The sequence below is a fragment of the Chiloscyllium plagiosum genome, chromosome 6 (genome assembly GCF_004010195.1).
Source record: "Chiloscyllium plagiosum isolate BGI_BamShark_2017 chromosome 6, ASM401019v2, whole genome shotgun sequence".
NCBI classification, from domain to species: domain Eukaryota; kingdom Metazoa; phylum Chordata; class Chondrichthyes; order Orectolobiformes; family Hemiscylliidae; genus Chiloscyllium; species Chiloscyllium plagiosum.
Window position 1 is genome coordinate 93,259,896 of NC_057715.1, and position 26,153 is coordinate 93,286,048.

The 26,153-nt window shown below is 39.0% G+C and overlaps 1 protein-coding gene across 2 annotated transcripts in view; it reads right to left on the reverse strand.

The window, feature by feature from the left end:
• Positions 1–6,472: 6,472 nt before the first annotated feature.
• The window catches only part of mrps31 (mitochondrial ribosomal protein S31), a 30,450-nt gene continuing 10,769 nt past the window's right edge, over positions 6,473–26,153 (reverse strand). The window contains exons 3-7 of one of the 2 annotated variants that reach the window (XM_043692127.1): positions 25,328–25,486; positions 11,041–11,187; positions 9,138–9,214; positions 7,157–7,300; positions 6,473–7,018 (exon numbers count right to left, since the gene is read on the reverse strand). In XM_043692127.1, coding sequence (XP_043548062.1) covers positions 6,786–7,018; positions 7,157–7,300; positions 9,138–9,214; positions 11,041–11,187; positions 25,328–25,486 — 760 coding nt within the window. In that variant the 3' untranslated portion in view covers positions 6,473–6,785. Of the gene's footprint in view, positions 7,053–7,156; positions 7,301–9,137; positions 9,215–11,040; positions 11,188–25,327; positions 25,487–26,153 lie in introns of both variants that reach the window. The other variant, XM_043692128.1, reaches the window with a different exon arrangement.

Sequence of the window (26,153 nt, forward strand, 5' to 3'; positions counted from 1 at the left end):
CCCCACCCTCCTCTAGCTTATCTCTCCACGCTTCAGGCTCACTGCCTTTATTCCTGATGAAGGGCTTTTGCCCGAAACGTCGATTTCAAAGCTCCTTGGATGCTGCCTGAACTGCTGTGCTCTTCCAGCACCACTAATCCAGAATCTGGTTTCCAGCATCTGCAGTCATTGTTTTTACCTTTCAGGGGACAACTGTTGAGCAGGGTCCCTTCAAGAATCAGGATTACATTAAAATGCAGTGGGATTGTGTGGAAGAAGAAAATGTACTGCAGACTCTTTGGCGGCATGGATGATGATGGACGATAGATGACAATCAGATAACGTATAAATGCTTGTGCTTCAAAAATTCACATGCTTGCTCACCTCTCCCAAAACATCACCCAGCATCACTATGGGTTCAGAGACAAGGCTCAGTCCACACTGAGAGCCTACTGCACTTTGTGGAAGCAGGGTGACATGCAGTATGCCATTGAATAATGCAGTCACTTTTGCCCTCCTCATTTAACATCCCTACTGTTTAGCTTCTTCTGTCATTGATAACTGAATTGTTCAGCACTGGCTGTGGCAGGAAGGTGCAACATAGAGGCCTGAGGATAACCAAGGAGCAGGCAGATTGCATATCTGCATCCTGTACACAGCATGGGTCTGTAACAAATATACGGTCATTTAAAAAGGCCTTGATTAGTGTCTGCCGTAGCCGTTCCCTCACAGACTGAGTCACTTACTTCGCCCACCCCCAGTGTTCTCACAACCACTTCTCTATTAGGCACTTTTGAACTCCAGCAAGGTGGAAGGTGACAGTCAGTGCTCCTCTACTCGTAGCTTCCAGCCTCTGCCTGAAGATAGCAATAAGCCCCTGAACATCCACATCCCCCTCCTAATAGCTCACCCCGTCAACCTCATAGGCATCACACTTATTCAGGTCTTCATCCAACCTGGTGGTGTGAGCCCACACATACCCACCTGATAAGTGACTATGCCAGGTGTGGACATACACAAGTCCCCTCCTTGAAGCCACTGTGCTCTTGAACATGGGACACACACCCCTTTCAACTCCACATCACTCTTTTCCCTGCCATGTTCGATGGCATTCATCCCTCTTGCAAATCCTACTGCCTGCTTTCACAATTGTACTACACCTTCCCCAAAGCCAGCAGGTCCAGGTCCCAAACGGTTATCTGCTGATGCTCAATATTGCGAAAACAACTGCACTTGTTCCACCCATTGCCATCTTTTCCCTCATTTCCCGGAGGTAGACCCAATACACTCACCATGATCAAACGCCTCAACTGACTTGGCCCAAAAACAAGACAAGCCCAGACCCATGGCTAGTACAATCGCACCTTCCCTCCGGACTACATGGAGCCAAAGGACTGACTGTGACCCATTCCTCAGACAGCAGAGGCATGCACCTGTGACTGAGACCATATTGGTCAGGTTCCTGAATGTGGCCAATGGGAGGCTAGCTTTGACTTCCTGTATTGGGACTAATGTCTCTATGGACTTTGATGAGGACTGCTCCTCTAAGATTTTACAATACAGCTGATTTCTTGCTGCACATGAGTGGGGGTACAAGGTTTACATACCATACGAAGTATATCAAAGCAAGCCACCTTGTTGGGTAATTGAGCTAATTGGCACTACAAAGTATGACAAGGAAAGGCATGTAGGTAGGGAGTTTTTTAAATCATTCATGGGATGCTGGCTAGGCCAGCATTTATTGCACAGCCCTAATTGCCCAGGGGGCAGTTAAGAATCAACTGCATTGCTCTGGGCCTAGGGGCACATGTAGACCAGGAAACACTGGCAGTTTTCTTCGCTGAAGGACATTAGTGAAGCAAATGTGTTTTTCTGACAATTGACAATAGATTCCTGGTCATCAGTCAACTCCAGATTTTTAATGAATTCAAATTCCAGAAGTTGACTTGGCAGGATTTGGACCTGGATCCTCAGATGATTATCACTGGGCTGTTGATCCAGATGATACCACCATTGCCTCCCCTTACAAAGTAAATGAGAACTAGGAGAGTAAGCAAGCAGCCCTAAGCTACAGCCTTGTACAATCTGAGAGCTGGTTGTGTGCTCCTGTGTACAAATTGCCCTTGCGACTGCCTTGCGATATTAGTTGACAGTGTTCCTTTCATTACAAGTCTGTGATGCTATAAGGCATTTCTCCAATGCACTAACAATGTCAGGATGTCATGAGCTGCTAGCACTGCTAATGTCCATGGAGGAAGGGGATCCTGAGTTACAGTCAGTTGTAGACAACATGGAGGTCATTTGGAGCAGGTGGAGAGCAAACCTATCAAGTATACACTTTAGTGTCAACATCGAGATTTCCTGACATTTAGCTTATTTGGCAGGTTTGGTAACGTGCTAAGCTGGATATTAATGAGTCAAGTTGCCATTAGCAAGGCATTTGAAAAGAAGTCTTTACGGTCAACTGACAATTTTCCTTAGCAAAAATCTTGCTTTGCCGGTCATGAAATGCATTCTGGATGTCATGATGTGCCTGGCTGGACTTGTCTGAATCTGCGACAGCCCATGCCATTCAGGCCCTTAAGGCTTTGCCCTATGTTTCAAACATCAGCATCTTTATTAAATTGGTTACACACTGAAGGCATCAGGCATGTTACCCAGAAGCCTCCACTATTTGAGAAAGGAGAAAGAGGGAGAAAAGCAGAGTTAACATTGGGTTCAATATGACTTATTTAGAAGTGAAATCCAAAATATTAACTGTGTTTGTCTCTCCACAAATGTCGCTGAGTTTCTACAAAATTTTGTTTCGATTTCAGATTTCCAGAGTTCATTGTTCTAGTTCCAGGTATTGGCCGGTGTAATTCATGGTTTATGGTGACAGGACTACCTGACATTGAAAGCCTGATTCTGGCCTAAGATAAAGTTGACATTCAGCATGCACATATAAAAGGTGCCCTGGTTTCAAGTGAAGCACTCAATCCTAGGAAAGCTCTATTCTTTCTCCATCTGCTTGTCTTTGGTGAGGGAGAAATACATTCAGCTCTCTGAACAGAGAGCCTCAGGAACCTTTCATGCACAAGGCCATTATCAAATTGCAAGCTATTGTAAATTATCTCCAATTCTAGCCTTGAAGGAGTGAGATATATAATAATTTATAGCCAGAATGACCTTCAAATTGACTGGCAAATTGATTATTGCCCTGCTCAGAGGATGTAGGAATGGCTGCAGCAGTAGGGACAGGTTCATCAATGACATCCTTAGTGAGGCACAGATGTCACACACATTGTTCCTCATTGGAAATCAGATAGGAGAATTTCTCCTGAACGGCCTGGGCAGATGGTAACTTGCCCTATTAAGAGTTGCTTCTGCAAGTCAAGTTGCGTTACAAGGGAAACGGCCAGGAGCAACTGTTTTATGCAGAGGCCTTAAAGTCAAGAACAAATCCTTCAGCACCTGCCACACCACTCCCTATAGGTTTGTGCAACTTGAAATAACAAGAAAACATCAAGCACTTGCAGAATAGTAGCAAAATATAGAGGTAATTAGACAGCAACTAGCCTATAAGTAGTTGATAATCCTTTTAACTGCTGTTAGTGGAAGACTCTTCCTTCTGCTCAACAGGCAGTGATTCAGAAAAGGCTCAGTTGGACCAAAAACGGCACTGCCAAATTCAAAATAAGCTTTAGATCGGTGTCCATATGCTCAACGTTCTGCCATTAAACATTCACTATGAATGCCTGTACTGATATGGGATCAGTCAAGATTCATCCAGTGTGCACACAGCAAACATTATTAAGAAGCAAGAATACTCCATGCACAAAACAAGTGCCAATTTCACATTCAAGGAACTTATGTTGAAGGTAAAGAACAGTTACATACATGTAACACTGCTTCGGATATTCTAAAAATAATTACATAGTTCACCATTCAACATTCAAAACATTTCTGCTTCCTTCAACAAACAGAATACTGAAGAAACCCACAGGTCTGGCAGTAATTGTGGAGAGAGAAAGAGTTCACATTTCGAATCCGATAGGACCCTTCTTCACAATCATACCAGATGCAAAACGTTAATTATTTCTCTCTCCACAGACGCAGCCAGTCTTTGCTGAGTTCCTTCAGTATTGTGTTTGTTTCAGATTTCCAACATGCACAGGATTTTGCTTTTTTCTCTTCTTTCAATCTGCATTGAAATTGACGTTTATTATGTACATTTCTATTGTAATACATTATGTCACAGGTGATCAAAGCTGTGAAAATTCTCCACTAAAAGCCCACATGTGGAATGTCATTTGTTCTTGGAAAGTACACAGATCTAGCAAGGTCACACATCATCTATTCCTAAATGTCCAGAAGTGACTAGTGTAACATTGATGTTTCTAATATGGTGTAAAAAATTCCAAGATATTGCATGATGAAAAAGAATTTTCCTTTTTCCTCACTGAATGACACCTGTGAAGGTATCCTGGATTACTGACAAGAGTTTTTAAAAGGACTGCGGAGGAATGGACTCCTAAAAACTAACCAAACATATATGCGGAGAGTGAAAAAAAAAGACAGTTCAAAGCAACAGGCTTGAGTTATTTTTGACTTTGATCATATTGTGCAAAGCGTTCAAAGTGTTTTAAGCTATCTTCCTGCCTACGAAGGTAATGTGAAATACAAATTATATTAATGCAAGGTTACATTAGGACCTAATTGTAAGAAATATATAGCATTAAATAAAATTTGTCTACACTTAGTCTTTCTAGATATTCAATAGTTAGTGCAACATTTATTAAATTAGAAAATTATATCTAAGACCATTGTGGTGATCAGTGTTCTAAACTAAAATATTTTCAGACTGTAGCACCACCATGTGGTAAATGTCACTATGAGAAAATAAATACAATTTAGTCTTCTAATCGGCATGCCAGTTACAGCATAAAACTGCAAAGACCACCCTCATGTCTGCTTGAAGTCTAAGTCATTGAGTGTATTTAGACAGAGACAGATAAGTTCTTGATGAGTAAGAGGGATCAAGAATTATAGGGAGAAGGAAGGAGAATGGAGTTGAGAAATGTATTGGCCTTGACTGAATGGCAGAACAAACCCGATGGGCTGAATAGCCCAATTTGCTCCTCTATGTTATGGTAATTAATTGTTGTGTCAGGCTACACCCCAAAATACAATTGATTGTGTGAAGGTAGAAAAGGGAAAGAATACCTATTCTATGACTGATCCAGCCCAATAAGATGCAATGTTAATAGTTCATCTGCCAAAATCAAAAGGAAAAAAAAAATTTGACATTCTTGTGGCTTATTGTATAGGCCTGCTGTGCATTTCTAGCATTTTCTATTTTTATAAGTGACCACCAATGTTCATAGACCCTAATGCATAGAAGACAGCCATTCAGTTCATCATGTGTGTATCAGCTTTTTGAGTTTTCCCCCCAGAAGCCTACAAATTCAAATTCTTCAAAATCGTGTCCAGTTGTTCTTAGAAACTTTACACAGACATTGTTTTCACAACTTCATGTAGTGTATTCCAGATTTCAACAACCTTCCAAGAAATTTGCAATTGTCCCCTAACCATTTTACCACGTATTTTAATCTAAGACTTTTGATTACCTACTTGCAAAATAAAAATTATTTGCCTACATTATCAGAATAAACTCCTATTAGATCTATGGGGCTCTTATTTCTAAAATATACACGTATTATTGTGAGCACTAATTTTGATGTTACATTTTGAATGGTAGGTTAGCATTTACACCAGCATTTTCCTGTGATAAAATTTCAAATGATATTTCTGTGTCATAACTAGTAACTTTATCCTGATGAAAGTATGACCTGAATGTCTTCACCACAAAGTAGTACAGTGCTCAATGCTTAAACCTCTGTTTGTAAGAGATCAAAAAATAATTAAAAATCTGATTGAAGAATTAGAATTGAAGAATCCAGTGTTAACCTGACATTATGTATACTATCATAATGGCACAAAATCATATTAAATGACTTATGCAATAGTTCCATTAGATGGTGATCCCTCGAGTGCTTACTGATACTACATTTGTTTCATATTAACACAAGTATTATTTGTTCTAAATAGCAGGTGCTAATAAACAGGATCACAACATTTTGAAAGATACTTTAACAAGAATGATTTGAAACTAATGGGTTTAATGTGACAGTTTCACTATATCCCTGACTAGCAAGGGGGAAAAGATTTCTTATTACGGATCTTTGGTAATTGGTCAGAGAGAAACACACAATCCAGACCATCCTATCATCCAAATGGAGGATTATGGTATAAAATGATCCACAATGGAAAATAGAAAATGTATTTTAAATCTAGCATTTAAAGATAAGGGTGACACAAAAAAGTGCCTTTTCTGGTTATGAAACAAAGATAGTTTGTTGCAAAGCTGTCAATTTTCAAAAGAAGCAAAACATTTATGATAAATCATTTAAAAGGCAATCTGGTGTTGTTTAAAAAAAAAGATACAAATTGATTATTTGATTATCTTTGTATTTATTTTTCAAAATGGTACCTCACTGGCTGTGAAACATTCTAGGCTGTCCGACGATTGTGGAAACATATCATGTTTATTCAGAGTTTTTTTTTTAAAAAAAAACTTAATTTCAACATTACATCTATAATGAACATTATTACCTTGTGTACATTTTCTAATGGAAATAATAGCAGCCAGTAGGGACAGAGTTATGGTAATCAACTTATAGTACATTCAGAATCATACAATAATTTATATCTGTACAACTGTATTAATGTGTCCACAGTACAACATTCACTCTGAAGAAATAATTTCAATTAATGTATACTTCACTTTCCTTCAAAATTTCTTCTTTGTCGTGGAAATACTGACGAAACCATTCTATGTGTTCACTTTTTTGTTGTACCGTTAAGTACGGATTCTTAGATAACCCATTGACAACCAGTTCCATGAAATGGCGTACTGGTCCTTGTTCTGGAAATCCCTTCAAATGTTTCTCCAGAAATATGTGCTCATGGAATTCCACGCCTTCCTCAGCTTCCATTCCTAAAGTAGCGCCATGAATTTAAAATCTAGTTAGCTATATGAGACAAGCAAAGCATTTTTACCACTCAAATTAGTTCTAACAAGGTGTGTCCTTTGTCATTCATAACTCTTACTTCAATTCTTTTAAATAAAACTCACCAGCTTCATTGTTAATAGGAAACTGCCTGAGTTTTCCTTCCTTTGTCCAGCGGATCATCTCTTCAAACCCATTTCGAGGCAATTGTTCTGTCGCAGCTGCTATTTGATTGGCCAGTTCAGTGTCCCATAGTGATGGCAGAGACACTGTTTCAAATGTAATTTAATCAAATGATTATACACAGAAGCACTACTCTCAAACATGGAGACAATTAGCAATGAACATTTACCCTTATTACTACAATGACAATCCAACTAACTTTTAGGAGGTGCAACAGTAGTTTGACAAATAGCAAATCATTGTATTTAACTTGTAGGAAAATCCAGAGGTGATAACTGAGAAAGAGAATAGCAGGAATTCCATTTCTGTGCTACCAACACAAATGGCGGTACAGAATTAGAATGTTCATACAAATACAGCTGTCCAAAGATATTCTGTATTAATACTTTTCTATAAATTTGATAGTAAAGAATGCATGCAATAACGGCTGAACTTTTTAAAAAATTAAAACGTTAAAGAATAAATATACAGAGGGGGAAGCAAAGCTAAGTAAGTCCCCCAATTATGAAGCAGTCTCATATACAGTTTGTTCCAAAATATCATCTAACTTCAGTCCATCTGGTGCCTCCAGACCGGACTATTTTGTAAAGCCTCTCAAATTCCACCCTTCATAAACAGATTTTTCCAGTATACTTTACCCCTTTCCTAGCTCTCACAAAGTTCTGTTCATCTAATCAACCCCATGGTCTCTATCCTATATTGGCTTCTGATCCACTAGTCCCATGATGTTAAAATTTTCATCCTCACATTCAAATTCATCCATGATCTCACCCTTTCTTGTCTCTAACTCCCTCAAGCTGTACAACCCTCCAATTATGGCTAGTTGTCCACAATTTTATTTTGGGAAGCGTCAGGGAACTAAAACCCATGTAAGTGAACAAGGTTTAAAAAAAATGAGGGGCAAGCAGAACAGCATGTTGAAAGGCAAAGAGGTAGAATTTTGGATGAGTTAGATTACAAAGTAGGGAGCATTGTTGGAATGCCAAAACAAAGAGACCACTGAAATGATTAAGTCTGAAAGTGACAAAGAAACTATCGCCTCAACTTGTGTGCAATAGAACTGTAGACAAGATTAGCAATATTAGAGGTGGAAGTAGGACAGTACATGTTAGAGAAGGATGAATAAGAGACATGGCTCACAGCTGAATATGAAGTTACAATTAAAACATATTTGGTTCAATCTGGGACAGTGACAGGAAGGGGGATGAAATCATTGTCAAGGGTATGGAAAGGGAAAGTTCCCAACGATCCTTCAATTGAGTAGCCACATTAACTATTGTATAGAGAATTGAAACAAAGGTTTCAAATTCTAATACCCACATATATTCTATTTTTTTTTAAATCAACATTTTTCTCGTAAAGCTCTACAGAGATATTACTTCACACCTTTGGAGCAAGTAGGACTTGAACCTGGGCCTCTCAATCCAGAGGTAGTGACACTACCACTGTGCCACATAATCTATAGATTCTACCAAAAATGAAGAACACAAAGTCATTTACTTCAAATGCTATTGCTGAATTTGGTCTGGCCATAAGTTAGTTAAGCGATCCACTGGCGATATAGGCTGGAAATGCAATATCCCTTTGCTGTATATACACAATCCCTGCACTATTAATCATTAAAAAACAAAAATACCAATAGCATATTGAATTGTTGTTCCTTATGCAAAGTTTTTTTTTGTTGATGCATAAACAGACAAACTGAACAGATGCATGTGTCTTAAAGCTTCATCACAGTAGCTAAAACGAATTACACAGTAAACAGATAAAGAGGCATTGCACCAGATTCAATAGTGGTATATGATGAGGCATAAAGAAAAAAGTATTAGATGGCATATAACATTCAAATTTATATTTAAAAGAAATATGAGTTAAGTGTTGCCAAATAAATATAAAAGATAGCCCAAGAGAAGTACGACCAACCAGCTTCTGGCACATCCTCAGAATCACCAGCATGTATAGGAAAAACGTTTAGTTTCTTCCCAGTAAACAGTCCTTTCCTAAGTAAAGAAGAAAATGCTATGGAGTTTTTGTTCTTTGTAGATAAAAGGAACAACATTGTTCATATAAAAAAAGGTGATCAAGTAACGTTTCAATATATAAATAAACAAATCACCATATTATAGTATATGCATGGATTCTTAAGTGTAGGTATTTATTCATGATAGCTCCCTTAAAAGCAAAATACATGCCACTTCTTAAGTTTGCTCCTCTGGAAATTTATAGTTTTAGGTTTTCCCAATACTGAAATGCTAAGAATTACACAGAGGAAGAACTTTGTCTTTCATATTCTCAAGGTACCTCAAAATTCTGATTCTCTGTATATCTCGGTGGTCTTCATAAACACTGAGGTTTGAAAATTTTAAAAATTATTTAACCTGTTTTTCTAATGAACCTGTTCAGAGATGTTATCAGTCTGGGACAGGTGGGACTTGAACTGGAGTCTCTTGGCCCAGAGGCAGGAACACCACTGCTACACAAGGAAGCCCTGGATTTGAACCCATGTCCCCAGAGCACTAACCTGGGTTTAACTGGATTATTAGCCTAGTGACATTACAATATTAAGGTGGTGCAGCGATAATGTAACCAGAAGCAGCTACAGATTTATGCCCAGCAAGGCATGCTTTAAATGATTTTGGTTGACAAATCAAAGTTGGCTCATTGGCTTTCCTTTAAATATTGTCAGAGGAACTTTAATATTTGAGAGGGGGTGATGGGACCTTGGTTTAATAGCGCATTTGAAATAATGCCCTCCCTACAATGCAGTACGCCTTTAATAGGGCTCCAAAAAGATAACTGAGATCATGTGCTCAAGTTTCTGGATCGGGAGTTGAATCTCAGACTTTCAGATTTGTGAGGGAAGCTGCTGCCATTTAGTTAAAGCGATAAGAAAAATAGGAGTTTGTTTACAACACCTCTGAAGTACAGGATTCAGCCACAGGCACTGCACTTCAGCAAAGATGCATTGGGGCAAATAGCTGGGATTAACTGTATAAACTACAAGTACAATTTGTATAAATCGGTTTTGCATTCCCTTGAGTTTAGAAGTTGGGTAATCGTCTAACCAACACAAATAAAGTAATAAAAGGATTTGCCAGAGGAGACAGAAAGAAACCAAGGCATCTGGGGCGAAATAAGGAAGCACTGTTTGCACAAAAAAGCAAGTGGAAATGACAATCCTTTCCTTGAGGTGTGAATTAAACGTTTTCAAGGCTGAGATCAACAGATTTTATTGGATAATAGTAATCAAAGCCAAGTAAATACATAAGAGTTAAAAACTACGGATTAGCCATGATTTAATTAAATGGAAGAACAGGCTTACTCCTGGTTCCATACATTAATTTAAATAGGGTAACATTTCAGACCAACTTGGGGCACCAATCTGGATCCACCAATCCCAGGAATGCTTTCTGCCATCAGCATTCAGTTCATAGCATTTTTGTGCACCTTTCAGAGATATTACTGTATATTTGATGATTTGACCCAGAAACAGTGTTTCATTTTTATCTCTTCTCCCTACCCCAGTAAATCTTTGTTCTAACTGGTGTATTGGACTTTAAGAGTAAAAAGCTTTCTGTAAAATCAGTCCAATACAATTATCCAAAGAAGACATTTGCAAGACTTCATGACAAAGTCCTATTTGGATCTTCTTTCCATAAGACATTAACAATTCATACGAATAATTAATTGGGAATCACCGAGTAGCTTGCAACTTATTAAACAAAGACTTACAGTTAGAACAAGTAACTGTTCTAAAAATGAAAATCATTTCTCCAACTATCTGCACAACATTCAGTTTCGTGTTACACGAGATTAATCACATTACCTCTTCCTCATTGCATTAAATTCACTTGTGACACCTCGATCAGGAGTATATCCTTGCCCATCGTCATCAAAGCGGATTTGACTGACTGATCTTATCCCAGCACGTGCACCAGGACGCTTCCCAATCTTCATGTCCGCAATAATATCACTATGTCAACACAATTCAAAAACAAAGTTTACCTACAAATCCAGGTAAGCTAAAACTCCATTTGCTTATTTCAGCACTACAGATGTCATTTGAGATGCAGGGTTTTAGAAATGAAATTACACAATCCTTGCAAGTAATTAACTACAAGGTAAACAGGAAGATTTAAGCAGCTTTCAACTGATCCCAAGGAAATCAATTTGCTATATGCACAGAATTTACCCAATACCAAGATCTGAATAAACAACAGGAATTGACCCAGTTTCCAGAACTCTATGTTACTGTTAAAACACATAATGCCAATTGAATTCTACTCTCAAAATTAGAAGAATAATCCTAATTTTGCACAACCACTTTCTGCCCATATCCATTCATTCCTTAAATGTATCATTTTCCACAGTGTTCTGGATTCCACAGCTATCTGGGGTAGCTAATTTCACAGGTTTAATACTTGAGTGAAGATTTTTTTTCTTATTTCAACGCTTAATAGCCTACCTATATCCTGAGACTAAGAACCTTGGTTCTAGACTGCCCAACCAGGGGAAACATCCACCCTGCATTTAGTATGTTATAACTGAATACATTTCAAACTGTACTGTTCATCGCAGCAAAAGAAAAATTCTGCAATCATTTCTAGACAGGCCCTTCAATTAGAGTCATAAAGATGTACAGCATGGAAACAGACCCTTCGGTCCAACCCGTCCATGCCGACCAGATATCCCAACCCAATCTAGTCCCACCTGCTTTTGAATAACTTGTTAACAATTGAGCAGTAAACAGTGAATTCAACCATTAGAATTCTGTGTTGTAAGCAAGTTGACATGTGACAGATTACAGTTATGGAATCTCTCAACTAGCTGGATTGGGTTTGACTTCCAGACATTGGTATTTCTGTGCTTTGCTTTTGCAGCTTAACTGAAACTATAGCACTTCTTATTTTTCACCCCACCAGGGTGATGTTCAACTAAGACCTTCTACCCACTCAGGTGGACATACAGGTAGTAATCCTAGGGTACTACTCTGAAGAATAATCGTGCTTGGTCGATATTTATTTCTCAAGTCAACATCAGAGGGGAAAAAAAAATCTGGTCATTGTCACGCTGTCATTTGTAATAACAGCGTTGAGAAAATTATTTGCCACACAATTGAGGTACGAGGTTATTTAGTTTTGGAACTACAACTTTAAATTTAGGGTCACTGAAGGAGGTCATATGACTTGCTCTGCAGTCTGCTAGACAGTAAACCTAGGTAACAAATAAAAGCAAAAGTATTGCAGATACTGGCAATCTGAAATAAAATCAGTGTGAAGAAACTCAGCAAGTCTGGCAGTATCAGTACAGAGAGCGCGAAGCAGAGTTAATGTTTTCGCTCAGAGATGAACTCTCCATTTGGTGATTTAAAATTGTTAGAAATCAAAAGCCAATATTGGTTAGAGCATTGAGTGTAGGAGTTGGGAGGACATGTTGCAGCTGTACAGGATATTAGTTAGGCCGACATTGGAATACTGTCTGTAGTTCTGGTCTCCCTGCTATAGGAAGGATGTTGTGAAACTTGAAAGGGTTCAGCAAAGATTTACAAGGATGTTATCAGGGTTGCAGGGTTGAGGGAAGAGGCTGAATATACTGGGGCTTTTTCCCTGGAGTGTCAGAGGCCGAGGAGTGACTTTACAGAGATTTATAAAATCACAAGGAGCAGGGATAGAGCAAATAGACAAGGTCCAAAACTAGATGGCATAGTTTAAGGTGAGAGAGGAAAGATTTAAAAGGGATTTTAAAAGGGGCAACTTTTTCATTCAGAGGGTGGTGCATGTATGAAATCAGCTGTCACAGGAAGTGATGGAGGCTGGTACAATTAAAAGGCATCTGGATGGGAATTTGAACACAAAGGAATATGCGCCAAATGCTGGAAAATGGGATTAGATCAATTTAAGATAACTGATTGGCATGAACGAATTGGATCAAAGGGTCTGTTTTTGAGCTGTATATCTCTACTATGACTCTGACTGAGAATATGGCACATGGAAACAATTACACAAGTCACTGAATTTACAAGCAGTAGACCCCAAGTCTCCCAAGCTCCAGAAAGGTTTATAAGGTATCAGATTGTAAAGTTGTGTTATAGACTGTCTATTTACTTTGCAGATCAAAGAAATTTTGGACCAAAGATTGCTAATTACTATTTTTAACCTGGCAAAAGATTAACATGTTTCACATTACAATGGGCAAGAGGTTAAAGGAAACAAGTTCAGGTTACAGGTTTTCCCATAAATCAACTAATACACATGCAGAGAGAAAATACTGTTTGGCATGGTGAACTACCACAGCCAGATGTGGGAGGGAGACAGTTTCCAGTTGAAGAGATGGTTTATGTGTGGTATGAGCTTCCTGAGGAAGTGGTGGATGTGGTCACAATTACAACGTTTAAAAGACATTTGATTAAGTACATGAACAGGAAAGGTTTGGAGGGATATAGGCCAGGAGGGGGCAGGTGGGACTAGTTTAGTTTGGGATTATGTTTGGCATGGACTGGTCAGATCAAAGGGTCTGTATCCATGCTGGATGACTATGAAGTGAAACCTCTCAGTCCGCAGCAAATCTCTTTCTTAGTTCTTAGTTCTATCTGTCTATATCATTAGGGCTAACACAGACCACAACCACTATAGCCCACTGCAAGTTCTTCTCCAGCCAAGAGCAGGTATCCCAAAGCCTAGCACGAGGCACACAACACAGCCAACTGGATTCTCACTTTTGCTACAGACCCCTCTCACTAACTTCTTGATCCTAAGGCACAGTATGTAGTGGTACTTTCTCAAATGGTTTCTTGTACCAGGTATCCTGACATGTTAGCCCATCCACCCTGCAGCCTTCACTCTTATAAATCAGTGGAAAACATCAATCTTATTCTACAATTGCAAAGGCGGAGGGTCCTGCCCTCTGGGTCTTCCTACCTGCATCACTTGCAGTCACACCTTGCTATGCCTGCCCAATCAGAAGATCCCAACCAAAGGAGTATGACCACTACCTGAACACTACCTGCAGTTGGGCCTCCTGAACAATAACTCTGAGCCAAAGTTCTGCAATCACAGATATTTATTGTAGAACTGCATTGCCCTGGATCACATTTAGTATCCAGAAATTCCCACATCCTGTAATCAGTCTATTGTCTATTCTACCATCTTTAAAATCTGTTAATTAGCAATTACTAGGTAATTAATAGACTATAACTAAAATATTTTAGCACCACCAAGGAACATTAGAACAATGATTAAAGTTTCTAATAGTGACAGTTATGATTCATCTGTACACAATTGGAAATCAAATGCTTGAAGTTGAAAAAAACGTAATAGAAGAAATAAAACCTCCGCTCCTAACTTTCACAGAACTCACTCATCACACTTTATTTCTTGCAGTACAACTGACTTGGAGCTCTTTTTCTACCATGAAACAAATTCCCACTCAAACACTGCCACTGTCTCAAGCAAAGTCTCATGCATTCTGCCTGTAATGTTAAAGGATTAACTGGGACTCTGTCTGGACATTAAAAAGGTTAAAGTGTGCTGACTGAACATTCTCGAAGTGGGTGGGGACGACATTCATGCAAGAATGCGGATGACCCCCACTCCATTTAGACAGTCATTTGCTGCTACTATTATCAAATTAAACTATCATTCGATCTCTACCATTCAGAAATGCTTTCTAGCCATCACCTGAAGCTAGGTATGTTGCACCTGCAGTGTCTTGGGGAATCAATGAGCCAGAAAATTGTCTGCATAACGATTCCCCAGGATTAGGGCATTTACATTATCTCTGAGGACGACCTCATCCTACCATTGTGCCTGGTGTAACGTGACGGTGAGTGACTGGGTGTTGTCTTGAGTGGCATGTGACTGTTGGGGAGCGGCCAGGGTACCTGTGAGCATGACAACTGACCTGTATAAAGAGGACGTGTTTTCTTTGTTCAGGGCCTCAACCTCGCATGCCTGCAAGAGGGGTCAAAGGGGTCACCCAGCTTGTACAAGCTTTAATAAACTTTAACTGTTTGCAGAAGTTGGTGTGTGCAAATTGCATCTCATGTGTGAAACTTTAGGAAAGAACCTAACATAACCATACTTCCTTATTATCTGATTTGTTCATTTGCCAAACCAACACCTCTACGAAAGTTTACTTGCCAACCAAATCAGCACATTCTTCTCATACAATGTATGAGAGTTGTTCCCCTTTGAATTGGTATTCTTGTAAAGAGTCCTTATGAGTGCAAGATAAAAAGCTCAACAAAATTTCTTCTTCCAAATATTCAACTTCTGTACTACCACAAGATTAATTTTGAAATACCCAAAAAAGTTCAATGTATTTCAAGGCTAACTGCATATTAATGGAAGCTTTTCTCCAATTGGTTTCTAAAGATAAAATGATTTTCAAAATTTGTGTTTACCAAAGCCAATTACATCATCTATTCATTAGTAATAGCGACAGGGTGTTCTTGTTAAGAATAGTGGAAAATATTGATTTAGGTTGGCTCAGACACAAGTCAGCAGGCTGTGGATTTAAGCGCCACGCAAGGATTTTATCTTCTTATCTGGCAGAACAATAAAAGAACATTCAAAAATGTGCCATTACTAACATTTGATCAAATATACTTATATTTTATGGAAGAAAATATTGTCCTTGTCTGAATTGTCAATGACTTTTAAAAAACAGGGAGCAGCTGAAGTAGCTTGACAATAAACAATAATGTTACAGCTTTGAACCACCCTGAGAGAAAGTCCAAATCCATGAAAACAACCAGGACGTTTTGAAGCCCCAGTCACCAATGCTGCTTTCCAGGTATTACGGAGGAAGAGTCACTGGACCTGAATTGTTAACTTTGATTTCTCTTCACATTTTCAATTTTACGTTGGCTGAGGAATTTTAGTCTGACCTTCGCAGTTGCTATTTGCTATAGAACATCCTTAGCATGTGCATTTCACTGACTCAATGAAATGATTTCGCAGGAAAGACACCTTTTGAAAAAGAATTACAATTCAGCACAAAATTCTCTTCTACAAAAGTAGATCTGAAAGAAAAACAACTTTACACAGAAATGTCTAGCAGTTACAAGATCGAAATATGCCCAACCAGCATATCAACTATTATAGACCTCAAGCATCCATAAAGACCATATCTCAGCTGGGAATTGATAATGTGTAAAAGTTTTATTTCTAATATTAGAAAAGTGCATGCATGTATTTTAGATACTTTTCCATCATCTGATACTGTCCAAAATATTAGTCAACAAAATGTCCTTTGAAAATTATTTTTTTTTACTCCCTCAGGAAGTGAACAAGAACTAATACAGCAGAGGGTGCTTTGGAATGCACTGACTTAGGTGGAAAATAAACCTCTGCTCTTTAAAGGTCTTTCAGGTCCAATGTACTAATTTGTTCAGTCACATCATTTTAAGACATTGAAATCTGGCCAGACTAGGATTAGCAATTTAATTGTTGTTGTTTACGTGTACTATTGGTGACAGATGGTCAAATGAATCAGGACATGACATTAATATAGTGAGCTACTCGAAACTGATCTTCGACTAAACTGACTCTTGCAGGAGATTGTATTCACGGGTATGTTAAATTAGATCCTGCTTTAATAGGGTATTGAATCATCAAAAATAAAATTAAAAGCATCCAATTGTTATAGGTAGCTTCGGACTATTTTTAATTTGTCTTTCTGCACGGGTCTTAGTGAAAAATCAGCACTGCATTCTATCCCTTTTTAAACAAACTTGACAAACCTTGTGTCACATTTGAAACAGACTTGGATCCAGGTGATTGGCATTTCACATGAGTGATTGATATACAGTTACCGTTATTTATAATAAGATTTCAGAGTTTATCATGGATTTTGCTTAAAAATTTGGTTTATCTATGAATTATGAGCAGAAATAGGCTGTTCAGCTATTCAAGCCTCCTTCGCCATTCAGTAAAATCATGGCTAATATGTTTGTGATTCCACATCCCCAGCTTATCAATTCTCTCACCTAACAGGAATCCAACTCTGCTTTAAATATATCAACAACTCTGCCTCCATACAATTCTGAGGCAGAAAGCTCCAAAAATCACACAGTTGGTTTTTATTCACTTTTCCGTCAGTTCTACTATCAGTTCTAAAGGGTCACTGGATCCAAAGCATTAACTTTGATTTTTCTCCACAGATGCTGCCTGACCTGCTGAGCTTTTCCAGCAATTTCTACATTTATTTGTCACAAACTATTTTGTATCTTTGTTCTAAATGATCCTAATTTTTAGGAACAGTGTCCCTTGTTCTGGACTCTCCCACAATGGAAAATATCCTTTCAACAATCAGTGTCAACATCATTCAGGATTTAATAAATTTCAATCGAGTTACCCTTCACTCTGCCAAACTGAGGTGAAAACTCATCCAGTTTCCAACTGTCCAACCATTGCTCACAATGTTAAAATAAAAGCCTTTCAGTACAATTTACATAATAAAAAAAACTGCATAAAATTACTTTAGTTTTGATATCCACAACACATAGTTCTCCACCTTAATGTTTCTTTTGTAGTTATGGCAACTGAAAGTTCAAAAAACAGTTAATTCTGGCTTTAGGGAACAAAACTGCACAAAACTGTCAGAAAATATTCAAACTGCTACAAGAAACAATTCACACCAAGGAATATAGTAATATTCTGCTTTAAATAAAATATCTCTTGCTGTCCACAAACAAGAACATCTAATGGCAACAGATCCATTTCACTCAAACTTTCACTTTGAAAAATCTCCTGAGGCAATGATTAATAATGAAGAGTAATTCAACTTACTCAAGTCTAAATATTTCCTAAGTAGGAATATTCTCCAACCTTTTAAAAATCAAAATTTATCCCAAACTCTCAAGTCCCTCTACATAGCTTGTACTATTAAGGATCAATCTGCATTCAGAAATTAATAGGTTTCCTATTGTCAACAGGGGATACAAGTATATGTAACATGTACCAATCTGACTTTTCATCATAGCTTCTGTTACTCCCCTTTCAGCACAGGTCAGACAGGACAAAATGATGGGATCAAGTCTATGTTTTTCCCTTCCCTGTCACTTATGTTCCAATTCATCAACGTTATGTTACATCGTCTCACTTATTCACTTCGCACAAGGGCAAAATTGGAAATGCCCTTGAAAACAGAAAAAGGATTACCATCTAGCAATAGCCTCGTATTATTATCACTAGACCAGTAATCCAGAGACCCAGGTAATGATCTGGGGAACTAGGTTAAAATTCAGTCATGGCAGATGGTAGAATTTGAATTCAATAAAAATCTTGAATTAAGAAACTAATACCATGGTCAGTAAAAGAAAATTTGATTCAATGTCCTATAGGGAAGGAAATGGCATGTGATTCCAGACATTAAGTAATGTGGTTGTAGCAGAAATAAATTTCAAAATGAGGGACTGTTTGTAAGAAAGAATTAAGGTTCAAGTTATTGGTATTATTGTTCCTGGTCTTCTCTTTTCCTCCTAAATTGTTCACCATGATGGCGATGTAATGGAGCTTGTAGATCACAACAAATCACTGCAGACAGGCAACAGTAACCACCAGGCTTCTCCAGAGTGACTCAAGCAACAGAAATATCGTTTTAGCATGTTAATGGTGTACTTCATCACATGGTATTCATTGTATCCAAGTTACATGTACATGGATTATGCAATGGAATCAAGAGCTACATTTTCAGCAGATGACACTGTGTGTTAAGTAGTAGATCTGCTATGGTAGTTCAAATGCAGTACCCACAGTAGAATGTCACAGAATGAAAGCATCATGACTGGTTCCAGAATTAATCTGATAATTGCCTGTGGTCACACACATGCTGGATGTAGAGAGAGTAGAATCTCATTCAGTTCTGCAATAGCAGAGTTCCCATGAAGTGCATGCATAGTGACGGGTGCATAGTCAATAGCACCCTGCACATGGGAAGCCTGCAATCCTAGCAAAGCCATGTGCTTACACTGTCTGCTGGTCTGTGCAAAGTGAGAAAGAAACATGGGTAGCTTTCTATAAATATACAGCTACAGTAATCTCTTTTAATGCAACAAACTAGAAGATGTATCTCAACTCAGTATCTTAGCTCAAGTCTCAAAGGAACCTGGCCATTCAAATTCATCACCATTTTTATTTCACCACCACCAGTGGTCTTTTCCCTGCTCAGAGGCTGCTGTTAGCAAATGCAGGACCATTACAACAGAAAACAGGGTATTGGGATATAAGAGCTGGCAAGTTAAAATTGTACAAGCATTGGTTCGGCCGCATTTAGAATGCGGTGTACAGTTCTGGGCGCCATATTACCAAAAGGATGTGGTCGCTTTGGAAAGGGTGCAGAGAAGGTTTACAAGGATGTGGCCTGGTATGGAAGGTGCTAGCTATGAAGAGAGGTTGAGTAGGTTAGGTTTATTTTCACTAGAAAAAAGGAGATTGAGGGGGGACCTGATTAAGGTTTCCAAAATCATGAAGGGTTTAGACAGGGTGGATAGAGACAAGCATTTTCCCCAGGGTGAAAAATTCAATAACGAGAGATCATACTTTCAAGGTGAGAGGTGGAAAGTTTAAGGGGGATACACGCAGCAAGTACTTCACACAGAGGGTGGTGGGCATTTGGAACGCGTTGCCAGCAGAGGTGGTACAGGCAGGCACGGTAGATTCATTTAAGATGCACCTGGACAGATGCATGAGTAGGCAGGGAGCAGAGGATACAGATGCTTAGGAATTGACCGACAGGTTTAGACAGTACACTTGGATCGGCTCAGGCTTGGAGGGCCGAAGGGCCTGTTCCTGGGCTGTAAATTTTCTTTGTTCTACAACAACCAGAAACTATCCGTTAAATAGTTCACAAACCCTTCAAATAACATTGGTGTCAGTGGATGGAATAGGATTTTTCCTGCTGCTGAACATGCATTTAGCAAGATCGAGAGAGTATTTTGCATGGCGCATTAATCTCTGATTGTTTCAAATGACTTTTGCATGCTAATTAACATCATGATCTAATTTCTGCACACTTCCATCAAATGTTAGCTATATGCAGGATGGTATCTGGTGCAATTCACCAAAGTCATCATGATAGAGCAATGGATGCCATTTTGGGCTCAAATAGCACCTGTGCCAGCATCACCATGCCCAAATACATGTCTTATCTTTGTCCTTACCTCTTTCTTGGATATCCCTGTACTAGACAGAGGGAATCAAGCAAGGGAGAATTGGTTTTCATGGCCTCTACTGATATATTTTTCTCTATCCAAGCAATAAGTACAAAAATGTTCATCCTCATGTCCAATTTTCTATACATTCCCAACACAGCACCATCAAGTCATAACTCACACTGGGAAGACACAGAAAAAGGCCATTTGACCAATCACACCTACGCTGGACCTCTTAAGGAACAATTCACAAACTGCTGCCACTCTACCCATCTCTGCACATTTCAGCTTAGATAATTAGCCCCTTACACACCAACCTCTCTTCTAAAGGCAACAGATCCTTCCCATTCATTCTATCCAAGCCCCTCACAATATTAGGCTGTACAATCCAATCTCCCCTCAGCCTCTCCAGTTCAAAGGAAAACAAGTTAAACCTTATCCATTTTTCATTTAGTTGCAATTTTACAGACTTGGCAACAGCCTAAATTAACTGCTTGCCATCTATTGTTTTGTGTAAGTTTGTCTAGTTTTTTCTGCAGGTCTGGTTTTTTTCATTTTCGAGACAAACTTACACAAAACAACAACACAGAGGTTAAGCGAATTGGCCATGCTAAATTGCCCACAGTGTTAAGTGCATTAGTCAGATGGAAATGGGTCTAGGTGGGTTACTCTTCGGACGGTCGGTGTGGACTTGTTGGGCCGAAAGGCCTGTTTCTATACTGGGGGAATCTAATCTAATCATGACAACACAGAAGCACTAATAAAAAAAAACTTATCTGACCGAACCTTAAGACACTGAAAAAGCCATCTTGCTAAGAGAATAAAATTACAACTTCCAGGGTGCAGACAAAAAAGCTTTCCTAACAGCATTAGAAACAACATTGAAAGACAACCAACTCACAGGAGGAAACCCGGCAAACCATCAGACAGACAGTTGCACCAACATTTAGCAAGAAAAAGGAAGGAAACACACTCAGTAGCTCTCGAAAGACTAAAAAAGATAAAAAAACATTGTTGTCCTACAGGCAGAGAAAGGATGCTTGACAGTCATTTTAAATCAGAGACTACATTGAAAAAGCGAACACACTACTTGCAGATACCAACAAGTGACGATAGGCCTAACCCCACAACTAGAGAACCAAATCACAGCCCTACTCAAAAAGCTTTGGAAATCTGAAGAAATAAATAAGACCAACTTCCAATAAAGGAAACCATAAGGATCCAACAGACCATGATTCTACGAAAAACGCCTTATCTTCCACCTCAGAACACTTCAACCCAGGGCATCAATGTGGACTTCAACAGCTTCCTCATTTCCCCTTCCCCCACCTCATCCTAGTTTCAAACTTCCAGCTCAGCACTGTCCCCATGAATTGTCCGGACTTGTCCGATCTGCCTAGCTCCTTTTCCACCTATCCACTCCACCCTCTCCTCCCTGACCTATCACCTTCATCTCCTCCCCCACTCACTTATTGTACTCTATGCTACTCTCTCCCCACCCCCACCCTCCTCTAGCTTATCTCTCCACGCTTCAGGCTCACTGCCTTTATTCCTGATGAAGGGCTTTTGCCCGAAAAGTCGATTTCGCTGCTCATTGGATGCTGCCTGAACTGCTCTGCTCTTCCAGCACTACTGATCCAGAATCTGGTTTCCAGCATCTGCAGTCATTGTTTTTACCTCCTTGCCAAGGAAATACTGACTACATTATTAAAAGAACCAAAGACGCATACACCAAACACCACCAACTTCATCAGCAATGTCAATATCATCAAGCTTCACCTTCAACAACAAAACCTACAGACAAACCAATGGAACGCCCATGGGATCTCCGATATCAAGGTTCTTAGCAGAGGCAGTAATGCAGAGACTTGAACAAGCAGCTCTGCCAACCATCCAACCCAAACTTTGGGTCTGCTATGTGGATGACACCTTTATCATCACTAAATGAAACAAATTAGAGGAACCTTCAAGACCATCAATAATACCCTTACTGGCACAAAATTCACTAAACAAGAAGAAAACAACAATCTCCCATTCCTAGATGTCACAGTAGAGCGAACAGCCAATGGGAAACTTCAAACCAGTGTCTGCAGGAAAACAACACACTGACCAAATACTGAACTATGGAAGCAATCATCCAACACCCACAAACAGAACTGCATTAGAATTTTATTTCAATGAGCCACCGCACACTGCAGCACAGAGGAACTACACAGAGCAGAGGAAAATCACATATACAGTATACTCAAAACAAACAGGTACCCAATGAACATAGTCCACCAATTTGTCAGCAACAAACCCCAATGTCCAGAAATCCTAGCCACTGTCCCCTACATCAATAACATCTCAGAAATGACTGCCAGACTACTCAGACATCTTGGCACCATGGTAGCCCACAAACCCACCAACACACTAAAACAGCAGCTAATGAACTTGAAGGACCCTACGCAGACAAGCAAAACGAATGTCATTTACAAAATATCTTGCGAGAACTATATCAAACACTACATTGGACAAACAGGCAGAAAACCAACCACCAGGATACATGAACATCAACAAGCCACAAAAAAACATGACCCACTCTCAATAGTATCCTTACATACAGATAATGAAGGACACCACTTCGACTGGGACAACACATCTATCCTAGGACAAGCCAAACAGAGACACGCACAAGAATTCCTAGAGGCTTGACGTTCCAACCGGAACTCTATCAACAAACATATTGACTTGGATCCCATTTACCACCCCCTGAGAAAAAGAACTTGAAATGACATCTCCACAGGAAATGACTTCACCAACCCAAGGAAACCTAAACATATAAACAGAAAGCAGGCCATGCCACCACTACTTCATCCGGAGGCTCATTGATTATGTTATGGTGATGAAATGTCTGAAAACAAACCTTCCAGCTCAGCAAGCAAACCCACATCCAGATTCTGCTTCCCCATGTTTTTTGTCCTATTCTTTTGACTTCAGACACAACTCAAAAGAACACAAGCAATCAGTACTTATACAGCACTTACGACCTTCTTAGTTCAAATTTCCAACAATCTTTCCAGAAGCTGGGTTACCAAATAGAGAGAATTTTATTTGGAACCAATTTCATATTTAGCTTTGCCTCTATTCAGAACTTTAGGTATGGGCAGTAGTTCAAGATGGCAACTCACTATCAATTTCTCAAGGACAACTAGGGATGGGCAACAAATACAGGCCCAACCAATGATACCGACACCTCATGAATGAATAAATATAAAATGTATTCATTTTTATTTTCATTGTAATTAAAATAAAAGGACGTTTGGGTTTGCACATGGCAAGTAATATTCACACCACAGAAGTACTAGGCAACGACCATCTCCAACAAAAGTGAATGTAACCATTATCGCTTAACATTCAATGGCATTAACATTAATCCCCTACTAACATCATCCTGGTAGTCACCATTGACCAAAAACTGAATTGGAGCAGCCATATACATGCTATGCCTACAAGAGCAGGTCAAAACCTAGGAACCCTGCAAGTAACTCAGCTCCTGACTCCTCAAGGTTCCACCACACTCCTTTGATGACTCAAGTATAATTCCAATATCACAAGAAGCTTGACACCATCCAGGACAGAGGAGCCCATTTGATTAGCATCACACCCATAAACATTCACTCCCCTCCATCACCAATGTTCAGTAGCAACAGTGTGTACCATCTACAAGATGCACTGCAGAAATATACCTAGGCTCCTTACAGTATCTTCCAAACTCGTGCACCATGTAGAAGGATAAGGACGGCAGATATATGGGAACATTACTGCCTACAGGCTTCCCTCCAAGCCTGACTTGGGAATATCACCAAACCTTCAGCATCACTGGGTCAAATTAACCAGGTCAAAACTTTAATATTTCCTCCCAAACTGCATTGCAATTTATCTACAGCATTTGAACTACAATCATTCAAGACAACAGCTCACCACCACCTTCTCAATGTCAACTAGGGACAGGCATTAAATGCTAGTCCAGCCAAAGATGTCCACATACCATAAATACATTTAAAAATGCAAGTACATTCAGTCCTTATTAAGGAGTGAGGGAAAGGGACACTAACATCCCATGTTAAGAAACACTGATATCTCTCCCATGTGACGTTTACCAAGGCAGATTAAATAAATCAGTGGAATAAATTTGAAATTGTGTCCAATGCCAACCTAAGAGCACACAAATCTGCAGTAGCAAATCAGTGGATAATGAGGATTGAATGTACTATATTTATTCTCTTTGTGCAAAAATATTTTATCTTATTATCAAAAAGACTCAAAATCAGTGGGAAAGTAAAGCAGAGCTTTATTACAGCTAAATTAACACTTTAAAAACTTTGTTAATTCCTTTTGAATGCAAATTGAAAGCTGAAAGATAACCTTGTAATCTACACAAACAACTGCAAACTAGATGTAAATGGATGGCTATTTCATGATTATTAATTCATATTAAGACTACATTTTAAAAGTATTTACTTAATCTTCAGAAATCTAATTGTATAAACTGAAGTTTTACAAACACAGCAAAAACACTAAAAACGGTTGATGTAATACAATGTGCAGGAATCAAGCCTCTACCCACACCCCCCCCCCCCCCCCCCAACCCCGTTTCCAATCTTCTGAAGTTCAACTTTTGGGTTTGAATGAATTTTATGGTTTCTCACACAGAAGTAAAAGGTTTAATTTTACAGAAATAGGAAGTCAGAGGCCATAGGAGCTTGCAGCTAATTTTGAGATCATGTTCAGAAAAACATGGAAACTGATCATTTGTTCAACCTCTCCACAGGAAATAATGCGAGGGGATCAAAAGGGGTTGAGGTTGGGGGAGGTGGAATTAATAAGTACTTTATTCAGCACAAACAATAGATTATTTTCCAAGTTACACAGCAAGACATAACTGCCTATATAACTATGTCACTGACCACTAACTTACCCAATGTTGCTGGCTTCGCCATTTTTATGGGCTTCAGTTTCCGACTCATGCTTCCTGAGTTGTTTAAGCAGTTCTGACTCAATCTGCTTCTTATTGTAGGGCATAGAAGATGCAACCGCTGAAGCTGCTGCAACAAGGTCTGGATTTAATGTCTTCTTACTGCCAAAAAAGTCCAAAGAAAGGTTTATTTGTAAAAAAATAGGTTTCAGGAAATGAGAAAATACAGCAGCAATATGCATGAATAAAAATTTAAATGGTGCTCCTTTTGGAGCAAAACTCTTGCCTTGAAGAATTCAACCCTGATCTCAATTGAGAAAGCAGCTGAAGTACTACAAATCACCTCAACATCCTAGTATGGGAGGGAACATCAGTCAGGGCTTCTGCCTCCTGACTGAATGTTTTCCAGGAGAGGGCAGGTGCAAATGTCAAATATACACAGGATTAGCTCAGCTGAGACATCCTCAGTTGCTAATAGCCTTCCAACACTTTGTTTACGCTTACACTTGAGCAAAGTACTGTAATAATGGGCATAGTTTCAACTGCAAATAAATTATTATGGCATTTTTCACACATGATAATTGTGGGACCTGAAGTTCCTGAATAGATTTTAGCTTGCTGCATTACTCTCCTCCAAATTACAATCTATGAAGCTACAGATTATAATAATTTCAATACCCAGTTAGACATATTGAAATATTTAAAATAATTTAAACCAATACCATGGCTTCTGAAATCTCCACGCCTGATGTCAATATGGTCCCCTCATCAATATAGTACCCCTTCTCTCAACAAACGCACTTCTGAACAAAATTTCTCAAATTTCAAC